This window comes from Lepisma saccharinum, chromosome 24 (genome assembly GCF_977018435.1).
Source record: "Lepisma saccharinum chromosome 24, izLepSacc3.1, whole genome shotgun sequence".
NCBI classification, from domain to species: Eukaryota; Metazoa; Arthropoda; class Insecta; order Zygentoma; family Lepismatidae; genus Lepisma; species Lepisma saccharinum.
This window is the reverse complement of record NC_139252.1, coordinates 35577434-35597939: the sequence shown is the minus strand read 5'-3', so window position 1 is coordinate 35597939 and position 20506 is coordinate 35577434. Positions and strand designations below refer to the sequence as shown.

The window sequence follows — 20506 nt, the reverse complement described above, 5'->3', positions numbered from 1 at the left end:
CCGGGTGGCGAAGGGCGTTGAGTGGTTCCGGGTTCGAGTCCTTGCCTAGGTACAGATATCCATCAACTTCATTTACTCAGCATTCTTTGTCACCCTCGCGATTCGCCAAATGGGAATGAAAAGCGACATAAAATACGAAATACAGGGTGTTTCCGGGCTGATCATACAAACCTTCAGGGATGATGTAGAAGGGCACATGTATCAATTTGAGATAAGGAACCCTGGTCCGGAAACGACTTAGTCCAAAGTTATAAGCGAACATCGGTGTATGAAGATTTAATACGTTTATTACCTGCACAAGTTGCACAATCTGCTACATTCACAACAGCTGTTTAAAGTGCCATCCCCCAGCTTCGCTGCAGGCATGACATCGTTGCACATAGTTCTGGCGTACCCGTTGGAACAACCCCGTGGTCTTTCGAACAATGTCACAGGCAACGAGAATTCTTGCCAGGAGATCCTCTTCAGTCTCGACAGGTGTCTTGTACACAAGACTTTTCACATAACCCCACAAGAAGAAATCAAGTGGGTCAGATCGGGTGACCGAGCTGGCCACGGAACAGCTTGTGAAACTTGTGCAGGTAATAAAATTATTGTATCTTCATACACCGATTTTCGCTTATAACTTTCTATTAAGTCGTTTCCGGACCAGGGTTCTTTATCTCAAATTGAAATATGTGCCCTTCTCCATCATCCCTGAAAGTTTGTGTCATCAGCCCGGAAACACCCTGTATACAAATATAAAAGGCATGTTTAATTAAGGATACGAACTTTTGTATTTGTGGCGAAGAGAGAGCAGAGAGCTGGGTGAGAGTACATTTGGAAAACACACAAACATTATTTAACAAATTTGAATGACTTAAAAGTTGTACTTTCCTCCTAACTTTAGTATGGGAAATTCCTTGCGTTGCTCTTAAACATTTTGCCCCGTGTCGACAGTCTTCCATTAACCGTAGTGCCATTGAGAACGTGCGCAATATGGGTGCTTCTTCAATTTGAGTATGTGTGTGTGGGTATATGTGATTGTGTGCGAATTCAGTGTATTTCTTCCGTAAGTTTCTGGCAACGTGACCTTGCTCGTCCTAAGATACAAACGAGAATAGAAGAGGGATTTTTACAATTGACAATTGAGATGTATTGCGCAGGCCTGGTATAATTCATGCATGATGAAGGGGGGGGGGAGGAGGGGTCGAGGAATGAATTCAGTTCTTACAAGCATCAGGAGATCTTACTATTCCATCCACTATATAATACCGGGTGTCCCAGAAGTCTTTCCCTGATTACAAACTTTATTCATATCCGCTATATGCAATGTAGAGATGTGAAAATGGTGCCAAAATGTTGGAAAACCAACCAAGTTTATTTGTTGCAGGTTTCAGTAATGTGGCTGTAGTGTAGCAGTGTCAGTGCCAAGGAATCCGGAATTAATGCTCTTGACATCGGGTGGCATCTTTCCATACGATGTTTCTTGGACTTGACAGGATTTGGGAATGAAGATAAATTCCATTTTTTAAATACCAACTTACTGATGGCAGATATTCTAGACGAAAGAATTCTGTACATTTGAAAGTTCCTCTGCACTGTTATTGGTGACGGGTCTCGTGAAATCAGAGGACATGCTGAGTTTTTTCCTGTTTTGTGAACATTTCCGGTTTTCTGGGCACTGACACTGCTACACTACAGCCACGTTACTCAAACCTGCAACAAGTAAACTTGGTTAGTTTTCCAACATTTTGGCACCACTTTCACATCTCTACCTTGCATATAGCGGATATGAATAAAGTTTGTAATCACGGAAAGACTTCTCGGACACCCGGTACGTTAAGTGATTTAGGAATCTCTTTTTGGTATCACATTTGCAATGGCGCAAGACTGTTTATCTTCCCTACAGGTATATAGTCTATAAAGCAACTAACTTATTCTCTTTATCAAAGGCCTGCATGCAATAGGTCTTAGAACACTAAGTGATTGATTTACTTTATGGTAATTGTCACACCTCCAAAAAGGCAAAGGCACGTGCCCAGCCCTATGCTTATAAGGTGATGCTCAAAGTCTTTTGGGACCAGAAGGGAGGTCCTGACAGGTTTGTTTGTAAAAGGGTCCACAATAACCGAAACGGACTAGGTCTCATTCCTGGTGAAATGAAAGGCATGGTATTCTTTACGAAGGTGTCCGTCTGTTGCAAGACAGTGCTCATACTCACAGTACGAATCCCGCCTAAATTTTGTGGCTATGAAATTCTATCCCATCCACCATATTCTCTTGACTTCCACTCTCTGACTTCCCTCTCTTTCACTCCATTTAGTAATTTTTGAAAGGCAGACACTTCCAAGATGATAAGACACTAATTAATGAGGCACTGTCCTCGATTTAGTCCCAACCTGCTGAGTTCTATAAGAGGGCACAGCTGCATAAAACGATGGGAGGAGTGGGTGTCTCTGGATGGCACATATGTAAAGGACTAATAAACTGCACTTGCGTATCCCCCAGCTTGTGGTAAGTGAGTCAGGGGTAATCTTTAAATGAAGATTGTACATTCATATCTGTAATGCTGATAGCGTGTTCACTTTCGTACACAGTAAGTATAGGAGTGCATGCACAGTCAAAATGTCAGGATAAACTTCTTTCCCTTGTCATTTCTTGGACAGAGGATGATGTTGAATTTTGCCAAATGCAAATATACGTTGCAGTGAGTTTCTGCAATAGTTCACAAAACCAATCTCTGGAACCAATCTCTGGAAATTACTGCGTGTAGAAAGAACAATATTATTTCCCCTCAGATGCATCTGCAGGTGTGACTGGGTAGTTATTATGTGTCCATGGCTTGATAATATAATTATTCGTTAAATACTGTAGTAAGTGGGGAGCTCAAATTATGACTCTTCAAATTGCATTTGCCTTAGGATGATGCTGAATTTCATCATAGAAAGGCATCATGAATTTTTACTATTAACTTACTTCGACAGATATTATTTTGACCACCTGCACAAAACATGGAACGTAATACAACGTCCAACATTTTCAGGCCCTGAAATATCGATAGCCATTGAAAGCTGTTAATATATTAAATGTATAGATCTACATGCTCTCTCTCTCTCTCTCTCTCAAGAAGGAAACCAATGAAAGAAAAAGAGGGAGAATGAAGAAAGAAAGAGTGAGTATTCTTTTTTTTCTCTTCCCCCCTCTCTCTCTTTCTCTTTCTTTATTTCTCCCTCTCTTCCTTCCTCAGTGCATTTGTTAACAACTAAACCAATATCAATGTTATCGGTAAGTACGTGTCAAAATATGACATTGGCATCCTCCACTCCATACATATATCCTGAGGTAAATTCTCTTCGTCATGGACAATAATATTAAATATTTGGTTTCAATAGGGTCATGGGAAACCACTTCCTGGTACTGCAATTTCTCATAACATTATGAACATTATAAAATTTGTCATTTAACTCCTCTGTTTCGCAAGTTTTAAAATCATTGGGCATAACAATATTATTTTTTCGATTTGTCCTATTTTTTATTATTTTTTAATTAAATGTTTTATTCAGCAATTTCTCCTTTTCTATGCAGGAAAATCAAGATTGGGAAAACAGGATAAAACCTGCTATTCAAATTGCTGATTATTGTTTGAAATGTCTACCCACTGATGACAGCAGAAAGCAAGCTGCAACAACTGAAATGTCCTTCACCACATGATCCGTTTTGTAGAGCAGTTGACCACGTTGTACAGATACACTTCCAAACAAACGATTTTATAGTAGTCTATGAAGATTTAAGCATGAGTGATTCTGATTACAGGTACGAATTTAACCAATCTATTTTTATTTTCAACGAGAAGTTTGATTATAAACGCACATCTAATTTAAGAATTGGCGATGGGTTTCTTTTCTTGGTCAATCAAACTGAAAGATCATGGGTATTTTGCAGTGAAGAACTTTCCGAACTCCACTGTACTCAGAGCATACTATCTATATATCGATCACGAGTTTTCTGTTCTGCCTATGTCGGAGGTCTAGCTAGCCATTTGACAATACCTACCTACTATTCAGACATCGACACGTTTAAGGAACTTATGGCAACCAAATTGCTGTTTGGAGGTCCTCCCAACATACGAGAATTGTTCGCTGCCCGACAACATCGATGAGTACTTTTATGACAACTGGGAAAATACGATAGACCTACTAGGATCTCTGAACAGGGTGTCCGTAAGAAGAGTTTCGCTTTCTCATTGGACCAGGTCTCATTGGAGAACCTCATCTACGTAGTATTCAAAGAACCATATATGTGAGGAAGTAATAATGGGCGCTTCCAGTAACGCTCAACGTTGGAGCACAACTGGGTAGCAAGCCCTCTGGAGGCACTTGCTACCTGGGTGGTGGGAGGTAGCAATTGCTACTTCAGGCCGCAAGGAATCCACACGCTACCTGCGGTCAACATAGTCGTCTGCTAGTTGCAAGACGGACAGCGGAACGAATATGCGTGCAGATGCGTGGAATACCCAAGCGTGCTTTTAGGTCGCGTATACGATAGACTTAAATTAAAGAGTAATAACTATTCCGCCACTATATTCTCGCAGAATCAGTCCTTTGTCTACGGATAATTATGCACTACCAACTAAATACCGTAGTTAAGAAAAAAATATATTGAACCCAGATACTGTTCACTACATCAAGTTTTTTGGCGAGAGGGGTGATCATGCTGATGCAACTATGTGTCCAGCTTGAGCCCGAGAACGTTAAGTGATCTACTTTTAATCTCGATGCCTATGTTCCGGGTTCGACTCCGATATATGGATTTGGTTGATTGATTTGGTTTATTTTACTTCATATTTCTGCCACTTTTGGCTAATCGCGATGAGTGATGATATGATGAAATTGATGAAGGAACACTCACAAAGAACACCCATGGCCAGGCCGGGATTCGAACCCGGTACTCCTGGCGTCGTAATGTGCTGTGTTAACTTCTCCGGGATGATATTTGTGAATGTTCCTTCAAGAACGTGTCCAGTTTCTTTTTGGAAGAAAAATTGGCATCAAGTATCGAGGCTATTTTCTGTGTGAAATACATATTTTTCGCGGGAGCGTGATATCAAGAAATGCACCGTTAATTTAAGAAGTGTGATATTTGAAAATGCATTGGACAAAGAGGGTATTACAATAACTTAGACGATGATCATGCAAAGTTAATCATAAAGACAACTAATAATACTGTGGCATATTCCTGTATAAAGACCAGTTCGTGCCAATATATATTTTTTGTATTCCTTTTATTACAGATTTTTTCTCAGCTACGAAAGCATAATTTTAACTATGTCAAACATTATTACGTGAAAACTAGATGATTAGTTATAAACACAACACCGTTATACAATATTGCAAATTATGCTCACTGATTAACATTTCTGTTCTTAAGCCGCCCTCTGTGGCGAAGGGGTTAGCATAGCGTGCTACGACACCAGGGTCCCTGGTTTTTATTCCGGCCTGGGCATGTGTGTTCTTTGTGAGTGTCTCTTCATCAATTTCATCATCGCTTACATTATTCTCATCGTCGTGATTAGTCAAAAGTGGCAGAAAAGCGACACTAAATAACAAAAATTAAATCAAACAATTACTGTCCTATTAACAATGGCATGAAACTATATAGGAATAACGATCTCATTCCAAAGCACGTTTTCAAAATTAATCTATCTTTCACATTTAGTGCAGCTTATGTTATAACAAAGGTTTACAACCGATAAGGTCCCACACAGCCACAAAATGAAAATTGGTTGTTCTGTCGAACTTGCAGTCCTACACGAAAATAATTTTTAATTTATGCATAGATCCTTAATTAAAATTTGTCGCAACCTACTCCTCCAGGGTTATTATTTTGAAGAGAAAATTTCAACCACGGAGAATTTGTTGTAACTAAAGCTCTCAATTTAGGAATATAGCATGTCCCGCCAATTGTATCTCTAGATCTACGCATGTGCTTTACCACACACTTTGATCTGAAAAATGGCATTCACACCTACATCATCATCGATTCATAATCCATGAATAGTGGCACCGTATTCAACAGCACAACACGCCCTGCCATTTTCGCTGCAGACGCCACAGGGCAAACGCAATGTGATTTTCAATTGTTAGCAGCTGGAACGTCGCTATCTATCAACTCTGCATCCAGGAAAGGCCATACAACTGTGTGACGTAGCATGTCAACATTTGCTACTATGTTGAGCTTTCCTGGAGGCGCCCACATCATGCTACAATGTACCTTCCAAGGATCTTTCTTGCAGGGCTCACTCAATAAGGTTTTCCCACTAATTGCTGAATCGGGATTCGTGGAACTGTGGGCGAGTCGCGCAACAGAACAGCTGCTTCCGGAAAATAGCCATTTGGCAAAACTATCTTTGTCGGATGTTGCAGGAGCGTTTGGTATATTAATTGTTGGTGATATCATATCTACTTTGAGTTTTACTCTGGAGATTGTGTATCTTAAACTCAACAGGCACAAAAATCATTAATGATTTTTGTACACGGTGGCCCAAAAGTCCCGCACCATAGGCGTATGACGACAAATGTGAAATGTTTGCGATTTCTTCCTGTAGGTGAACCATGTTGACTACTGAAAAGCGGGTATACCGGTAAGTTATTCTACTATGTGGACGTGAAGGTTACTACCACGGGGGGATGGGGAACACCCTGATCGAGAGCCAGTAGCGAACATCACTGCTGACATCATGAACAAACCGTATCTGTGTGATCGAATTGCTTCTGAGTGCCGTCAAATGTCACCAGACTTGGTGACCCACATCCTGCAAGCGATGAGTGTCCGCCTACAGTTGTGTTTTCGCAATGGTGGCCAACACATGTAACAGAAATTGTAATTCAGCCTATGGTGCGGGATTTTGGGCCACCCTGTATATTATTGTGAGGGAAGTCAGCAAATTGGTCACAAACAGCTATTTAATAAATACAGTATGACATACGAACTTCAAAATATTCGACATAATTTCCACTAGTAGCTATGCATACACTCGTCAATCGTCTCACTAGTGTCTAGAAACTAGCAACAGAGAAGTCTTTGGAGGGATGTTGCAAGCTCTGGCCTTTTAATTTGGTTCTCTGCTCCTCATTCAGTTCTCTGGGCACCCACAGTGAGCACGCTCTTTCGGAATTTCCAACGATCATGCATTATATTGTTGGCTAACCATGAGAGTCTTCATGGATTCAATTGTGTACCAACACTTCTCGCTGTAAACAAGAAGCATCTATTTATAAATACTCCTTGCAGGGTTGTGCCATTTTGCCCACAGTAACGGTCACCATTTTCGATTCTGATTTGTGCCTGTGTAGGAAATACTTAGGTCTATCCTATTATCATGCTGGATTGTGAAGGTTCTGATCTAATTACTGACATTCCCTCGTATTTTTGGTATCCTAAATTTACATGGAGGAATGGATAGCCGGAGAATTTGTTATATTTGAACTCAGTAATTACACTGACACAATATATTATTACCTCCATGTTTGAAGATAGCAGATAGATTAAACCACTTATGTTAATAGCAATCTCGCACTAAATAATAAAATCTTCAGAATTAGGACTTGATAGAAGGTCAGTATCTAAGATGCATCTGTAACAGCCCAATGTAGAAAAAACAAACTTCTTGGAGCAAGATACTTCAAAGCGTGCATCAAGCTGTAGATGGTTGATGTTTGGTTAAAAGTTCATGTGTTCTATGAAAAGATAACGCAACCAAGCATAATTGTCATGACAATGTTAACTTCCCCATACCCCTTTTGCTATGTCCTAGTAAAGTAGGTCGCATGTGGAAAGCGCATCTCACGAACTAGTTCCTTTGACATGCCTCCTCCATGAAGCATGATGTTGCCTAAGCTCCTTCTAACATCACAACTAGCATAAAATATAACTTTTATAAATAAAATTTCACATTTTAATATTTTAATATTATTTTCACTACGAAAGGAGAATATAGAAATTTCTATTGTAAGCATTGAAAATTATTTTTACTATAATTCTTAAATTGCATCTGTTACTTCATGAAAATCGTTAGGGCGTCTGAGTACCATGCGAGACACCCGAGTTCGATCCCTGGCAACGGAGAACCGGGATTTTTTCCACCTGTTCAAGTGGCTCCGGCGCCCACCCAGCGTCGTACAAAGTGCGTACCTGGAGGGGGGGGGGTTAAAGGCGGCCTGGGGCGTGGTGCTGATCACATCACCCCCACCATCGGCCGTGATCAAGAAAGTGTGGGGCCCTAACTCCACACCCCCTATACGTCTTCATGGCATGGTGCAAAGCAGGGGGAGCACTTTACTTTTTTATATATATAATTCTTAAATTTATAGGAGTGTGTCTGTGTGTGTATTGCAAGTTCTTAAAGTGTCATTTTTAATTTTTGAACTAATTATAAATGTTTCTTTAGTAAGAATGTGCGGCCGTGGGATTACTGAGAAACCAGTAACACCATAATTTTGAACATCTAACAAAAACATTTGGACATATTTATAACTTCTCTCCTAGATCACTATCCAACATTTGATATACCATCATTTCGTACTTCTCTTATCCACTATCAACTCAACTACTAACAATAGTCGGTATATTGTTCTGGTTACCCGAATATCCAGTCCAGTATATTGTATTGTTTTGTAGTATCATTGTATTGTATTGTATTGCATTGAACTATGAAAAAAAAAGGGAGAACCGTAAAATTAAGCAGATATGACGCCCGGGTTTATCTTAAAGGCACCCCTGAATGTATGCGGGTGGAGGTTGGGCTACTTCGGGGTTCCCCCCTTTCCTTCTTTTTTTATTATTATATTAATCACTTCATGAAACCAATAACTCTGTACACTTGTGCCACAGCGCAAAAATTCCTCAGAGAAGAACTATAAAATTTTTTACGTTTTATATCAGCGCGTGTGTGTGTTCATATGGTGACTAATTACTTATATTCTTATGCTATTCTAAAATATGTATAGAAGGACATGTTCAGAGCTTCAGATAACAGTGGCAATAGCATTTGTGCAATGATGTGAGATTTTCTTGTAGTTGAATGACAAAATATATTATGTTTATGTCAGTATATTTCATGCACTATAACTGTACTCTATTTGCTGTTATATCAATATATATATACATCATATAATGCATAATAATTCATTTTTGCACAATGTACCAGGTGAGAGGCAAAAAAAACTTTATGTTTAGTGATTAAAGTAAATAATAATAATGTAGTGGATTTTTTTTACATATCTATAAATATGTGTACGAGGGAGAGTGTGTCTTTATAAAGGGCTACTGAAAAGAATCGTGTCCTGGCAACCCTGCGAGGTTGGTAGCGCTGAATGGCACATACAGTGCTGCTCACAACATCTTGCCATTTAGTAATCATGTAGCAGGGGAGCGGTGTGCAGCGTGCCTTTGCGGTCAAAGCATATTTCGAGGAACGGTGACATTGCATGGCCTCCAAGATCGCCTGACCTCACAGCATGTGATTATTCTTGTGCAGTCATCTTAAGAGCAATGTTTACTGTACTCGACCTGCTACGACAGAAGAACGTTAAGGCACGAAAACGAGAGGCAAGAATATTCAAGAAATAACTTAACGGTATGAAATTCAACAATGGGATACTTTGTACGTATTATTCACTGGCTTCACTACATGTTTCAACGGTGTGTGTTCTCTTTTATTAATCTGCGTTCCAAAATCTCCAGATCTTTTGAGCCACCTTGAATATATAGTACAACTATCTTTATTTTCTATGTGAAACTCTAAATAATGGTTTTAAACAAGTCATGTCTTTGCAATGGACTTGTGGACAATAAACAAATATTCCCCATTCTATCTAAAAAGCCTCAATGAAAGAACGAATAGTGATGTATGTATTCGAAAGTTCGCTAGAAAACCTTTTCAAAACATGGAACAGCCAGAGCGAAGGTATTCTCTCCTTCCCTGACGTTATCTCACCAACGCATCCAGCACGTTTGGCATCCTGGCTTTTGAAACACGGCCCTTTCACTCGCGTCACCTCTGGCCCTAGCAGACGGGTGGGAAACCTTTCCCTCAACATGATGCCTTGTCCTGTCATGGTAGCTTTTGCTATTCATGAAGTTGACAATACGCGCAAACCGGGGACTGCTTACTTGACACTTTCCACTCAAAGTGCAACCTCACGGTGATACTGCCCCAGTCAGTTCTCATGTTTCCATTCTTCTAATATCGAATAACGATATCTAAACAAATAGAAATATACATTTTATTGTGCTTAGCGTGAGATAAAATCCTCGTTATTACGGCTCGGAAGTTGAGCAAATAATTCTGAAACGATGACATAAAATGGGATTAATTTAAATTGCTTAGTTGCGGGAAAAAATGTGCTATTTAGGGACTAGCTAGGTTGATGCGTTTTGAGCTCAAATTTATGTATGTATGTATGTATATGCAACTTAGTATGGCTTATAAATTATATATTTTTCTATATATTAATATTGTTTATTACATTATATATTAACACAGGAACATGCAGTTTATGTGCCGTTTTATTTATGTATAGTAGTAGTTTTTAATAATTAATATAGATTATATATAGCTGTCAAATTTTGGTTTTTAAACCAAATATATCCTCATAATATGAATATTGGTTGCATGTAGGTATCGGAAGACAGCGTAAGTGAAACAATTCCAACCTAAAAGGGACATAGAAAATATCTAAACATTTTTTTTCAATTCATAGATAGAAACAAGGAGAATACTACTTGTTAGTGGACGAATGGGAGACCATAGTATAGTCAACCATTACCAGCTTTCAAAGTTTTTCCAAGGGCTTGGAAAATATAAAAATACGAATACATCTAGCTACTGATATCAAATAACTTTCATTTGTCCACACGTACACGCCCAATTACGATACTAGTCGTAACTACATAAATTATATTTACCGAATTTCTGGAGCATGAGTACGTGACAATCTATCACTTTTACTAACGTGATCGAAAAGGGGCAAAAAATTAAAATTCTGTTAAAGAACTTTCGCGTCTTTTCCCTTTCGATCTTTTTTTAGCCTTGTCTTCATCCTACGCTAAAACACAATGTTCAAGCAGCACCTCCTACCACAAGACAAAAGGAAAAAACAATAAATCCCCATAGCACCCGATAGCTAGCACAGGCATTTTATCATATTTCAAGCAGACAAGTGGTCCACAATGTAATTGCATGGTGTCGACGTACGAAAGAGAATTTGCTGCACAAGAAATCAAGTAAAAGTGGTTTTGAAGAGCAGGGTAAAAGGAAATGTGTAGAACGAGAATATAAACGTTCAATAACCGTGACCTGAAAACCTTGGAAAGAGAAAATTCTCCATGCAACATCACGAAGAAACATTGCGAAGGAAAAAGTTGTGTTGGTTAACCGGTGGCATACTTACAGTGATCGTCTTCGCAGATGGAAACTAGCTACGAAAACAGATTTGGTGTCTCCCTTTTATTGATGCATGGTTTGCTCACAAACTCTTGGCTTGCAAACACTTAATAATCAACTCGTGAAAGTGCTGCGGACATAATCTTTCATTTTCTCTCGCTCTGCAGCTTGCTCTTTCTTCAATCAACCAAGCAAACCCATAATTATCCTTCATGTCTCGGTTCATCATCCAAAGATGTAATCGAGCGAAGAACACTCTCACCAGTGGCGCTGTCCTCGCATGCACGCGACCACAGAGGTTATAACGCATTCAGTGAAACTTATCGCTTGAAATGCTAGAGCAGTTTAACGTAACTGTTTAACATTATCGTAACAGAAAACAAGTTTAACAGATGCAGACATTACACGCAGTACCAGCGTTCCAGTACCAGTTATAACTTAAAGCTACAGCTTATATGTATTTTATTAATACAAACAAGTACCAAGATGAATGCATACATAAAGAAGTTTTAAGACAGCTAATAATGATAAAGTTAATATTTTCTTGATCTAGCTAGGGCATTTCGTAAAACACGCCATTACTGTGTGCCATTGCTTTACCTCAAATATTGTCCTATTAACGACTACAGTTCACTTAATTGGTGTGTCTCTTTCTACATCAAAGGAATTCACGAGAGAGAATACTCGTATTTAACAGATAATGCGACACAAGCTGTGTGTAACCTGCATTAAAATGGTACAACAATACGCTCATAAATGTATCAAGAACTAAATCACTATCAACACAAACGATAAACATAGTTCGTCATAGGATGGAAGTGGTGTACAACAATAAAGTTGCATAGGCCTATTATGACAAAAAACTGCAACGTTTTGTTTGAAAAACCTACGAGTAAATTCTGACAAAATCTTTGCTGTGCACCGTTAGCTCACGTAACACCGGCTTACATGTTTAGAAGTGAAAGTCTCGAATGTGTATTGTGGAGATGTATCAAGTGCAGCATGACTTGCAATGCAAACTTAACGTTAATTCGGAGTGAGTGGTCTGCATGAATGCAATAGATAGACAAGGTTGCATAATGATACTCTATGTGATCAGAAGTATCCGGACACCCACTTGAAAATAAGATACAAGTTTGGGCAACCCTCCATCGGGAACACTGGCAGTCAATACGATGTTGGCCCACCCATAGCCTTGATGACAGCGTTCACTCTCACAGGCATACTTTCAATCAGGTGCCAGAAGGTTTCCTGAGGAATGGCAGCCCATTCCTCGCAGAGCGCCAAAATGAGAAGAGGTATTGATGTGGATCGGTGTGGTCTAGTACGAAGTCGGCATTCCAAAACATCCTAGATATGTTCTATGGGATTCAAATCAGGACTCTGCGCAGGCCAGTCCATTAGCGGGTTGTTGTTGTCATCAAAGCACTCCCTCACAAGCCCTACAGTATGGACGGGTGCTCGGTCGTGTTTAAAGATACAATGGTCATACCCGAATTGGTCTTCGACGGTAGGCAGCATGAAAGCTGTTAAAATGTCAACGTAAGCTTGTGGCCTGACATTGCCATGTAAAGCAACAAGGGGGCCAAGCCCCCTCCAGGCGAACATGACCACACTGTAACCCCACTGTTACACTGTCGGCACTATACAGGTTGGTAGATGTCGTTCACCAGGCATTCGCCACACGCACACCTTACCATCGGATTGCCACAATGTGTACTGTGATTCATCACTCCACACAACGGTTTTCCACTGTTCTATGTTCCAGTTTCGACGCTTCTTGCACCACACGAATCAGCGTTTGGCATTTGTCTGTGTGATGTTTGACTTATGGGCAGCTGCTCGGCCATGGAAACCAAGTTGCCGCACATTGCGCCAAACAGTAATGGTGCTTGGAGTAGATCCTGATGCAGTTCGGAATTCCTGTGTGATGGTGGCGATGGATGATTGACGATAATGCTGTACGAGCCTCTTCAACACTCGATGGTGTCTGGAGGTCAACATGGGAGGTTGGCCTGCACGCTTTTGGGTTGTACACATCCCTTCACTATAACACCGGAAACAGTGGACAGAGGGATGTTTAGGAGGGTGGAAATCTCACACACAGACTTCCTACGCAAGTGGCACCCAACCATCTGACCATGTTGAAAGTCTGTGAGTTCCTCAGACCATCCCATACTGCTGTCTCACACTTTCTGCAGACTACTGAGTTCGCTGACTATGTGTTCCACACGGTAGATGGCAGTACTGTGTCGCCCTCTATGATAAACACACGTTTAGCGGTGTGTCCGGATACTTTTGATCACATAGAGTATATATCCAGCATTGTCGAAATCCACAATGCAAATATGTGGGTTCATGAACATTATTCTAATGACAGAGTAATCTAAACAGCATCTTATGATCACTGATCACAAATCTGATACTTCTAATCCATAACACCTAACTATCAAAGACTGGAAATTGCATGGTTAGCTACAATGCATTACAACGAGTGCATGTACAGTTGAATGCATAAGTAATACCAAGCAAATTGTCCATCAGCATATTCACTTGCTTTGTTTAACACAATGAGAGCTTTAATAAATTGAAAGTAAACACCAAAACAAGCTGCCGACAACCTCTGTACCAGCATGCATAAAAATAAATTTCTCATAAACACGTAGGATGTAAGATAACAATCAATTAAAACAATCATGGATAATTTGCCGATCAATATTTGTGCATCCCACTGTACGATCTTAGTGGCCATATTCCTTGTAACATTTATTACAAGGAACATGCCGCTAAGCTAGACGAAGTAACATTTTACTTTATTTCGCTATTCTCTCGTCATCATAACTGTATTGTTTCGTCTCGACAGTTTAGAACACAATTCTTTTCCTGGGCCTTCATGCTAAAGTGTGGAATAGAAATGTCTTGTCCGAACTCTGCCTAATCTTCGTTAATTCTTCATTTAGGCACTTTTCCCCAAAAACACTGCTTCAGTTTGCAGTTATCGTTTCCTTCTTGCTTGTTTTTTTTAACGATCTGTACAGTTTTACTTGTAATTATCAGCCTCTCATAATAATGAATTGAAATTATCGTGGCTGAAATGAGTGAATGAATGATTTGATTTTTTTAACTTCGCGTTTCTGTCATTTTTGGCTAATTTTGAATATGAGGATGAATGGTGATAAAATGAAGTGGATGAAGAGACAGTCACAAATACATGTAGTTAACACAACACAATTTCTATAGAAGAAGCTGCAGGTTCAGGCGCCAGGACATCGTTAATCTGCAACAATGCAGTATAGAGTGTACGACGTGGAAGTGAGGTTGACGTGTGGGTATCTTTGGAAAGGGCCACCGTTACACCGCCGTGACCGAAATGAAATCAAGCCTGTATGTGTGAAATATATAATTCTATACTCTATCCCGGGAATCTCTGGAGCAAAGGTCGACGCAGAAGGAGAGAAAGCGAGTGGACGGACAGAAGCAGAACAAACGACTGCCTTTCCCCCTCCACGCAATCCCGTTCTCTCTCACGCGTTTGATCCCTCTTGAGTAGCTACTTGCGCAGAGCCTTGTTTTCGTTCCCTCGCTCCAAAGATTCCCTGGACAGAGTCTACTGTAGAAGCGAAGACGCTTTTGATAAAACACCCATGAAACAAAAGTGTAAGTTTGATCTTATTTTAACACTTTATGGTGAAAGACAAGTGAAAGATTCCAATTGGTTAATCTGATTACTTGTGATCATTTAATCGATTACTTGTATCATCGGTCTATGCATGTTTATATGTATGCTAATTGTTTTGGCTCTGTTTGTGTTTTTTGTGTACAAACCAATATTTGTATATGTTTATCTGCCTTCTGTAATTTGAGGTATAACCTCTAATTAAGGCAGTAATTAAATACATTAATCAAAAATAAAAGGGCCTCCCCGATGGCGTAGTTCTAATGTCGTCGTCTTGTTCAAGGGGTCCCGGGTTCGATACCCGACGGAGGCACATAATGGACCGGGATTCTACTTTAAACTGTAGGTCCAGTCTCGATTAACCTATCTGTGCACAAAATGGACTTAAAAACTCAAAACCCAATTAAAAATAAATAAAATCTCTCGATTCAGTCACGCCAACCTCGTGAGTCGGTGCCAACGGGCATCGGAGCATTTGCACAGGTTCCCTACAGTTGGCAACATGGTGCTAACGAAGGCACAGGAAAGATGGAAAGGAAAAGGAAACCCTGGATGAAAGGTGAAAGTGGGGAAAGTAGGAGCAAGGTCGTCCACGAAGAAGAGCCGGTTCTTGGGAGATTATGCGATTTGGAAATCTGAAACCCAGAAGGGTGCCCGCTCTCCTTTGCCGAATCGGTAAGGTGACTTCCTCCACACGAACCCCTTTTCAGAGTTCTCAGGTTCAACGGACAAGGAGTGTGCGAGAGATCTAGGATGTGGGCTGCATGAAGGTCAAAGGGTCTTGTGTTTTCGCGCTCAGATAATGTCTTCATTTGCGGAAACGTGCTGTTCTTTCATGCCGGGAGTATCGTGGCACGAATTTGCAATCGAGATGAATGCATCTCTAATGAGACGTCTTGAAAGATGTGCCACTTTATTAAGGACCACTAAGGGAAAGGGGAAAAGGTAAGGTTCACATCAGGCACGTCGATTTGATTTGATACATTGATTTGGATTATTTTACTTCGCTTTTCTGTCACTTTTTGGCAAATCGCGAAGATGAGGATGAGTGATGATATGATGAAATTGATGAAAGTACGCTCATAAAGATTTGATTGATTTGGTGTTTAAAGAACCACTATATGACTCCACCGGGTACACTCATAAAGAACACCCATACCTACACACAGACAACTAAATGCATCATATCGATTGATGCACCAGAATGCATCTTTCTCGATGATGTACTTAAACGTTTCTTTTGAGCTACATAAACTCTGTAGCTCAGACCAAACGTTTAAGTGCTTCATCCGAAAAGATGCAGGAAGGTGGATCAAGGAACATCAACTGATGCATTGAAGTGCATCTCGACTGAAAGAAATCCTCGCTTGAATCAAATGATGCACTTTGGTGTTTCTTTCACGACATACAAAAAATGCACCCAAATGCATAAAATGTGAATGTGATTCTTTGAAGAAGCTATAAAACACACTTTAGTGCATCAATTGATGCATTCTGATGCGTCAATCGATATGATGTACTTAGTTCTCCGTGTGTAGGCCGGGATTCGACCCGGGACACCTAGCATCGTAGCGCGCTGTGCTAACCACTACACCACGGAGGTCGTCACACATCAGACACGTATCTGGAAATACATTTCGAGTACGGGGTTCCGAACCAAGTGTCTCAGATAATAATAATAATAATAATAATAATAATAATGTTTAAATTAAAATAATTATATTAATTAAAAAACATCTAAATTAATATTGTATTATTATTATTACATAAATAGGTAAAAAGACGGCATTACAATAGAAATATAACAACACGTATTCATTATTTTTCTTACATGTAAAGATGGCCAAAAATTATATAAAAGCAAATGCCCTGGCAAGGAAATTAATGTCTAATAGATAAAGAATTGAATATTTACTGAATAACAAAATTTGGAGAAAATTAAACTTCCTCATTACTATTTCCTGCACATTATAATTAGTAGTGTGCAAACATCTTGTTTGGTACTGTCCTTCAAAGCCTCCTTGCCTTCCAATAAGTTCGGCGAAAATAAATAACCCTAAATTATACAATAAATGCTAAACTAGTTTATTTTCATTGTTTATTTTTAGTATGCAAGTCTTTCGGGGGTCAGGACCAGAGTGCGAAATCATTTTAGACTGGTGGGGGGAGAAATATATTAATGTACAAACCCCTCCCCTTCCCCCATGCTACGATATATTTATAATGTTATTTAAAGTACAAATAAATTACTAGATTAAAAATATATTATTATTATTAATTACAAAATAAAATTGTCACTTTTATTTATATATCAGATATTATAAAGTAGCAAATTACGTTCTTTACTAACTGGTTAAAGATATTAATAAATTATGAAATAGTTGAATGTTTTATTATGTGTAAGTTCTTATTTAGTTTTTGCTTTATGTTAATATAAATCTATTACATTTCATAGTAATTATTGTTTTGCATTCTTGTTTTACTTTTATTGTACGTGTTGATGTAGATTTGTTAATGAACTCTTGAGAGAGAAATGGCATTGAACACTCACAACTACACTAATTTGTGCATGTTTTCGATATTATTCTTAGTACAGTATATTTGAAATTAAAAGTAATTGCTTATCTTTTGTTTGTTGTAACCTCTTCCGGCCCCGAAAATTTTTGGTGGGGGAATTTTTGATGCCTAGATTGTTGGTGGGGGAAATCCATTTCTGCTATTCACAATTTTGAGCTCATTACATGAATTTTGAAAGAAGTCTAATGAAGAAGAAGCTGTAGACTTTATAAAAAAAAGCGCTTAACCCTTTCACCCCCAGGCACATCACATATGATGTGTTGACAGAATGGTCGTGCAGACCAAGCACATCACGTATGATGTGTTCGTAGTGTATGGTTTTCTTTGTAAACATGGGTATCTGGTTTCAGGCAGGAAAAAGGGAAATTCTTTTTGGGAAGCTCTACCGTGAAGGTTCTATTGTTGCCTTCTGTAATAACCAGCAGGTGTGTGAAACGTTGGCGCCCCTTATGACTATGGAAAGAAGCAAGGAGCGTTTGTTGTGCCTATTTGTTGAGAGTTGACGAAGAAGGACTGTTGATTTCTTTCATTCCGAAAATGAATTCTTTTAGTGATTCTAGTGATTCAGACTATATTCCGGAGAATTCTGGAGCCTCTACAAAATCTGACGTATCTTCGGAATCCATTTCGGAAGATGAAGAAGACACACCATTATCATATGATGGGTGGAAATTTTGCCAGATGAACCTGGTTCATGCTCTCCGGAACACTCTGCTAAGTACTATAAGGACAAGAAGAAGTAGAAAGTTTCCATTTGGACCTGCTGTACTACTATGTACTTGTTTTATGTATTATATATATTATGTTATCCATATGACAATGTAAAATTTACAAAATTTGTAGCTACAAGTGAGTAAAGACACAATATGTAATACAATGTATTTATTTTATGTGTTATATATATATATTTTATTACATATCATTATTACATTATGTACTATTATATAACACAGTATATAAATATAGAAAATAAATACCAAAAATCATATTATCGTTATCACTGAACATTTCAAAAAGTTCAAAAAACAACAGAAAATTAGAAAATGGACAAGAATAAGTAGGAAGTTTTAATGTGGACTTGCTGTACTACTCTGTACTTCGTTTATGTAAACTAATATGTATTTGTTTATGTATTATATGTATTATGTTATGCATATCCATATAACAATGTAATATTTACAAAATGTGTAGCTTCGAGTGAATAACGACGCAATATATAATACAATACATATTATATATAATGTTTATTATGTATTGTTATTTCTTTATGTACTATTACATAACACAGTATATAAAAACAAAAACATATTTTGGCTATCACTGAACTTCCTAAAAAGTTCAAAGAAATACAATATTAATTGGAATGAAGATTCAGGCAATATTTGTCATGGAATATTAAATGATTTTATTATTGAAGATTTTACATTAGAACCTGGGATGTAGAGGGTTTTCACGTTTCTCTGTCTGAGGGTGAAAGGGTTAAGGATGTAGTTGCATTAGAGGAGAATGAAGTCAAAAGACTAGCAGAAGAATTACAGTATTTGCCTCTAGCTCTGAGACAAGCTGTAGCTTATATTAAAGTGAAAAATCAGGGATTAAATAAATGGGAAAAAGGAAAATTCACAATAAGTAGTTACTTGGAGCAATTTAAAGGAAAGGCAAATGAATTATTGAGTAGAGAATCAAGCGAGATTCGTGCCCGCTACACCGAAACTGTAATGACAACTTGGCAAATTACAATCGACAAAATAAAGCCAAAAAAAGTACGTGGAGGCCAGCAAGCTCTGGAAATATTAGACGTTATAGCCTATCTTGCTCCTAATAAAATTCCAGTAGATGAGATCTTCTCAAAACTAATAGATGATGACGAGGTAAGGCATAGCGCTGTTGAACTACTTGACCAATATTCTATGGCTATTTTAGAAGGTGGAAAGCTAAACATACATAGACTAGTACAGCATGTAACAAGAATAGAATTAGAAGGACAACATAGAGAAACAGAGATTTTGATTTCGCACCCTGGTCAGGATCCTTTGTACTCTCTCTAAATACGTCCTTGGTTCACACCTATTTTATTTGTATATGGCCCTCTAAGCACCCTTCCGAAAACACACATTCGGCGTTTTAAACTCCTGCTATTCCTGCTATTGCAGATATAGCAGAGATTTGGAAAATTCCCTTCTCTTCTGTCACATGGACAGCAGCAGACTTGTACAAAGTGACAGGGGAAATAACGAGGTTGGGGTCGAATCTGAGATCCTCGTTATTCGGCAAAATGCAGTCCAGGGTGTATTACGTGGAAAGGAGATTTACATTTGGACAGTGGCATACCCAGGATTATGCCCAGGAGGGGTTACGTATACTCTTTTTTTTTATAGTAGTCAGACCTCATTGTGTCATCCTTTCTTGCCTCTGGCGTCCTTTTTATACAGGTATAATGGGCCAAAGGGGTTGGGTTGTGACACCCCAAACCCCCCTTGGGCACGCCACTGCAAATTGGGTGTCTTCGAAAAGGGTAACCCCAACTACACATGTGATATATGGTAATGAAGCGGAGCTTAACGTTGAAGTGGTCTCTTGAAACGTTTTTCACTAGACCACGTAAGACAGTCAAGTTTTTTTTATAGCGAAGAAGCGCCTTTGACAAAAAATGTGTTCCATTTTGACCATGTTCTAATCAACGTTCACTTCCTTACAAGTTTCACTGCGTTAATCATTCCGCGCACTTTCTGTGTAAACATGGGAGGTAGAAAGTGAATCTCCTGCTATTTAACATCAGTTTGTTTTAGCAAAAGGATGTCACATTGAGGATAACACCAGGAGCGTAT

At 38.9% G+C, this 20506-nt stretch overlaps 1 protein-coding gene across 2 annotated transcripts in view; it reads right to left on the bottom strand.

Moving 5' to 3' along the window:
- The window catches only part of LOC145978018 (uncharacterized), a 97435-nt gene that overhangs the window by 43550 nt on the left and 33379 nt on the right, over positions 1–20506 (bottom strand). The window contains exon 1 of one of the 2 annotated variants that reach the window (XM_083110402.1): positions 10948–11073. The exons of the other annotated variant lie outside the window; for it this stretch is intronic. Within the exon in view, the coding sequence (XP_082966528.1) occupies positions 10948–10963 (16 nt within the window). The 5' untranslated portion in view covers positions 10964–11073. Of the gene's footprint in view, positions 1–10947; positions 11074–20506 lie in introns of those variants that run through there. 2 annotated transcript variants of the gene reach the window in all.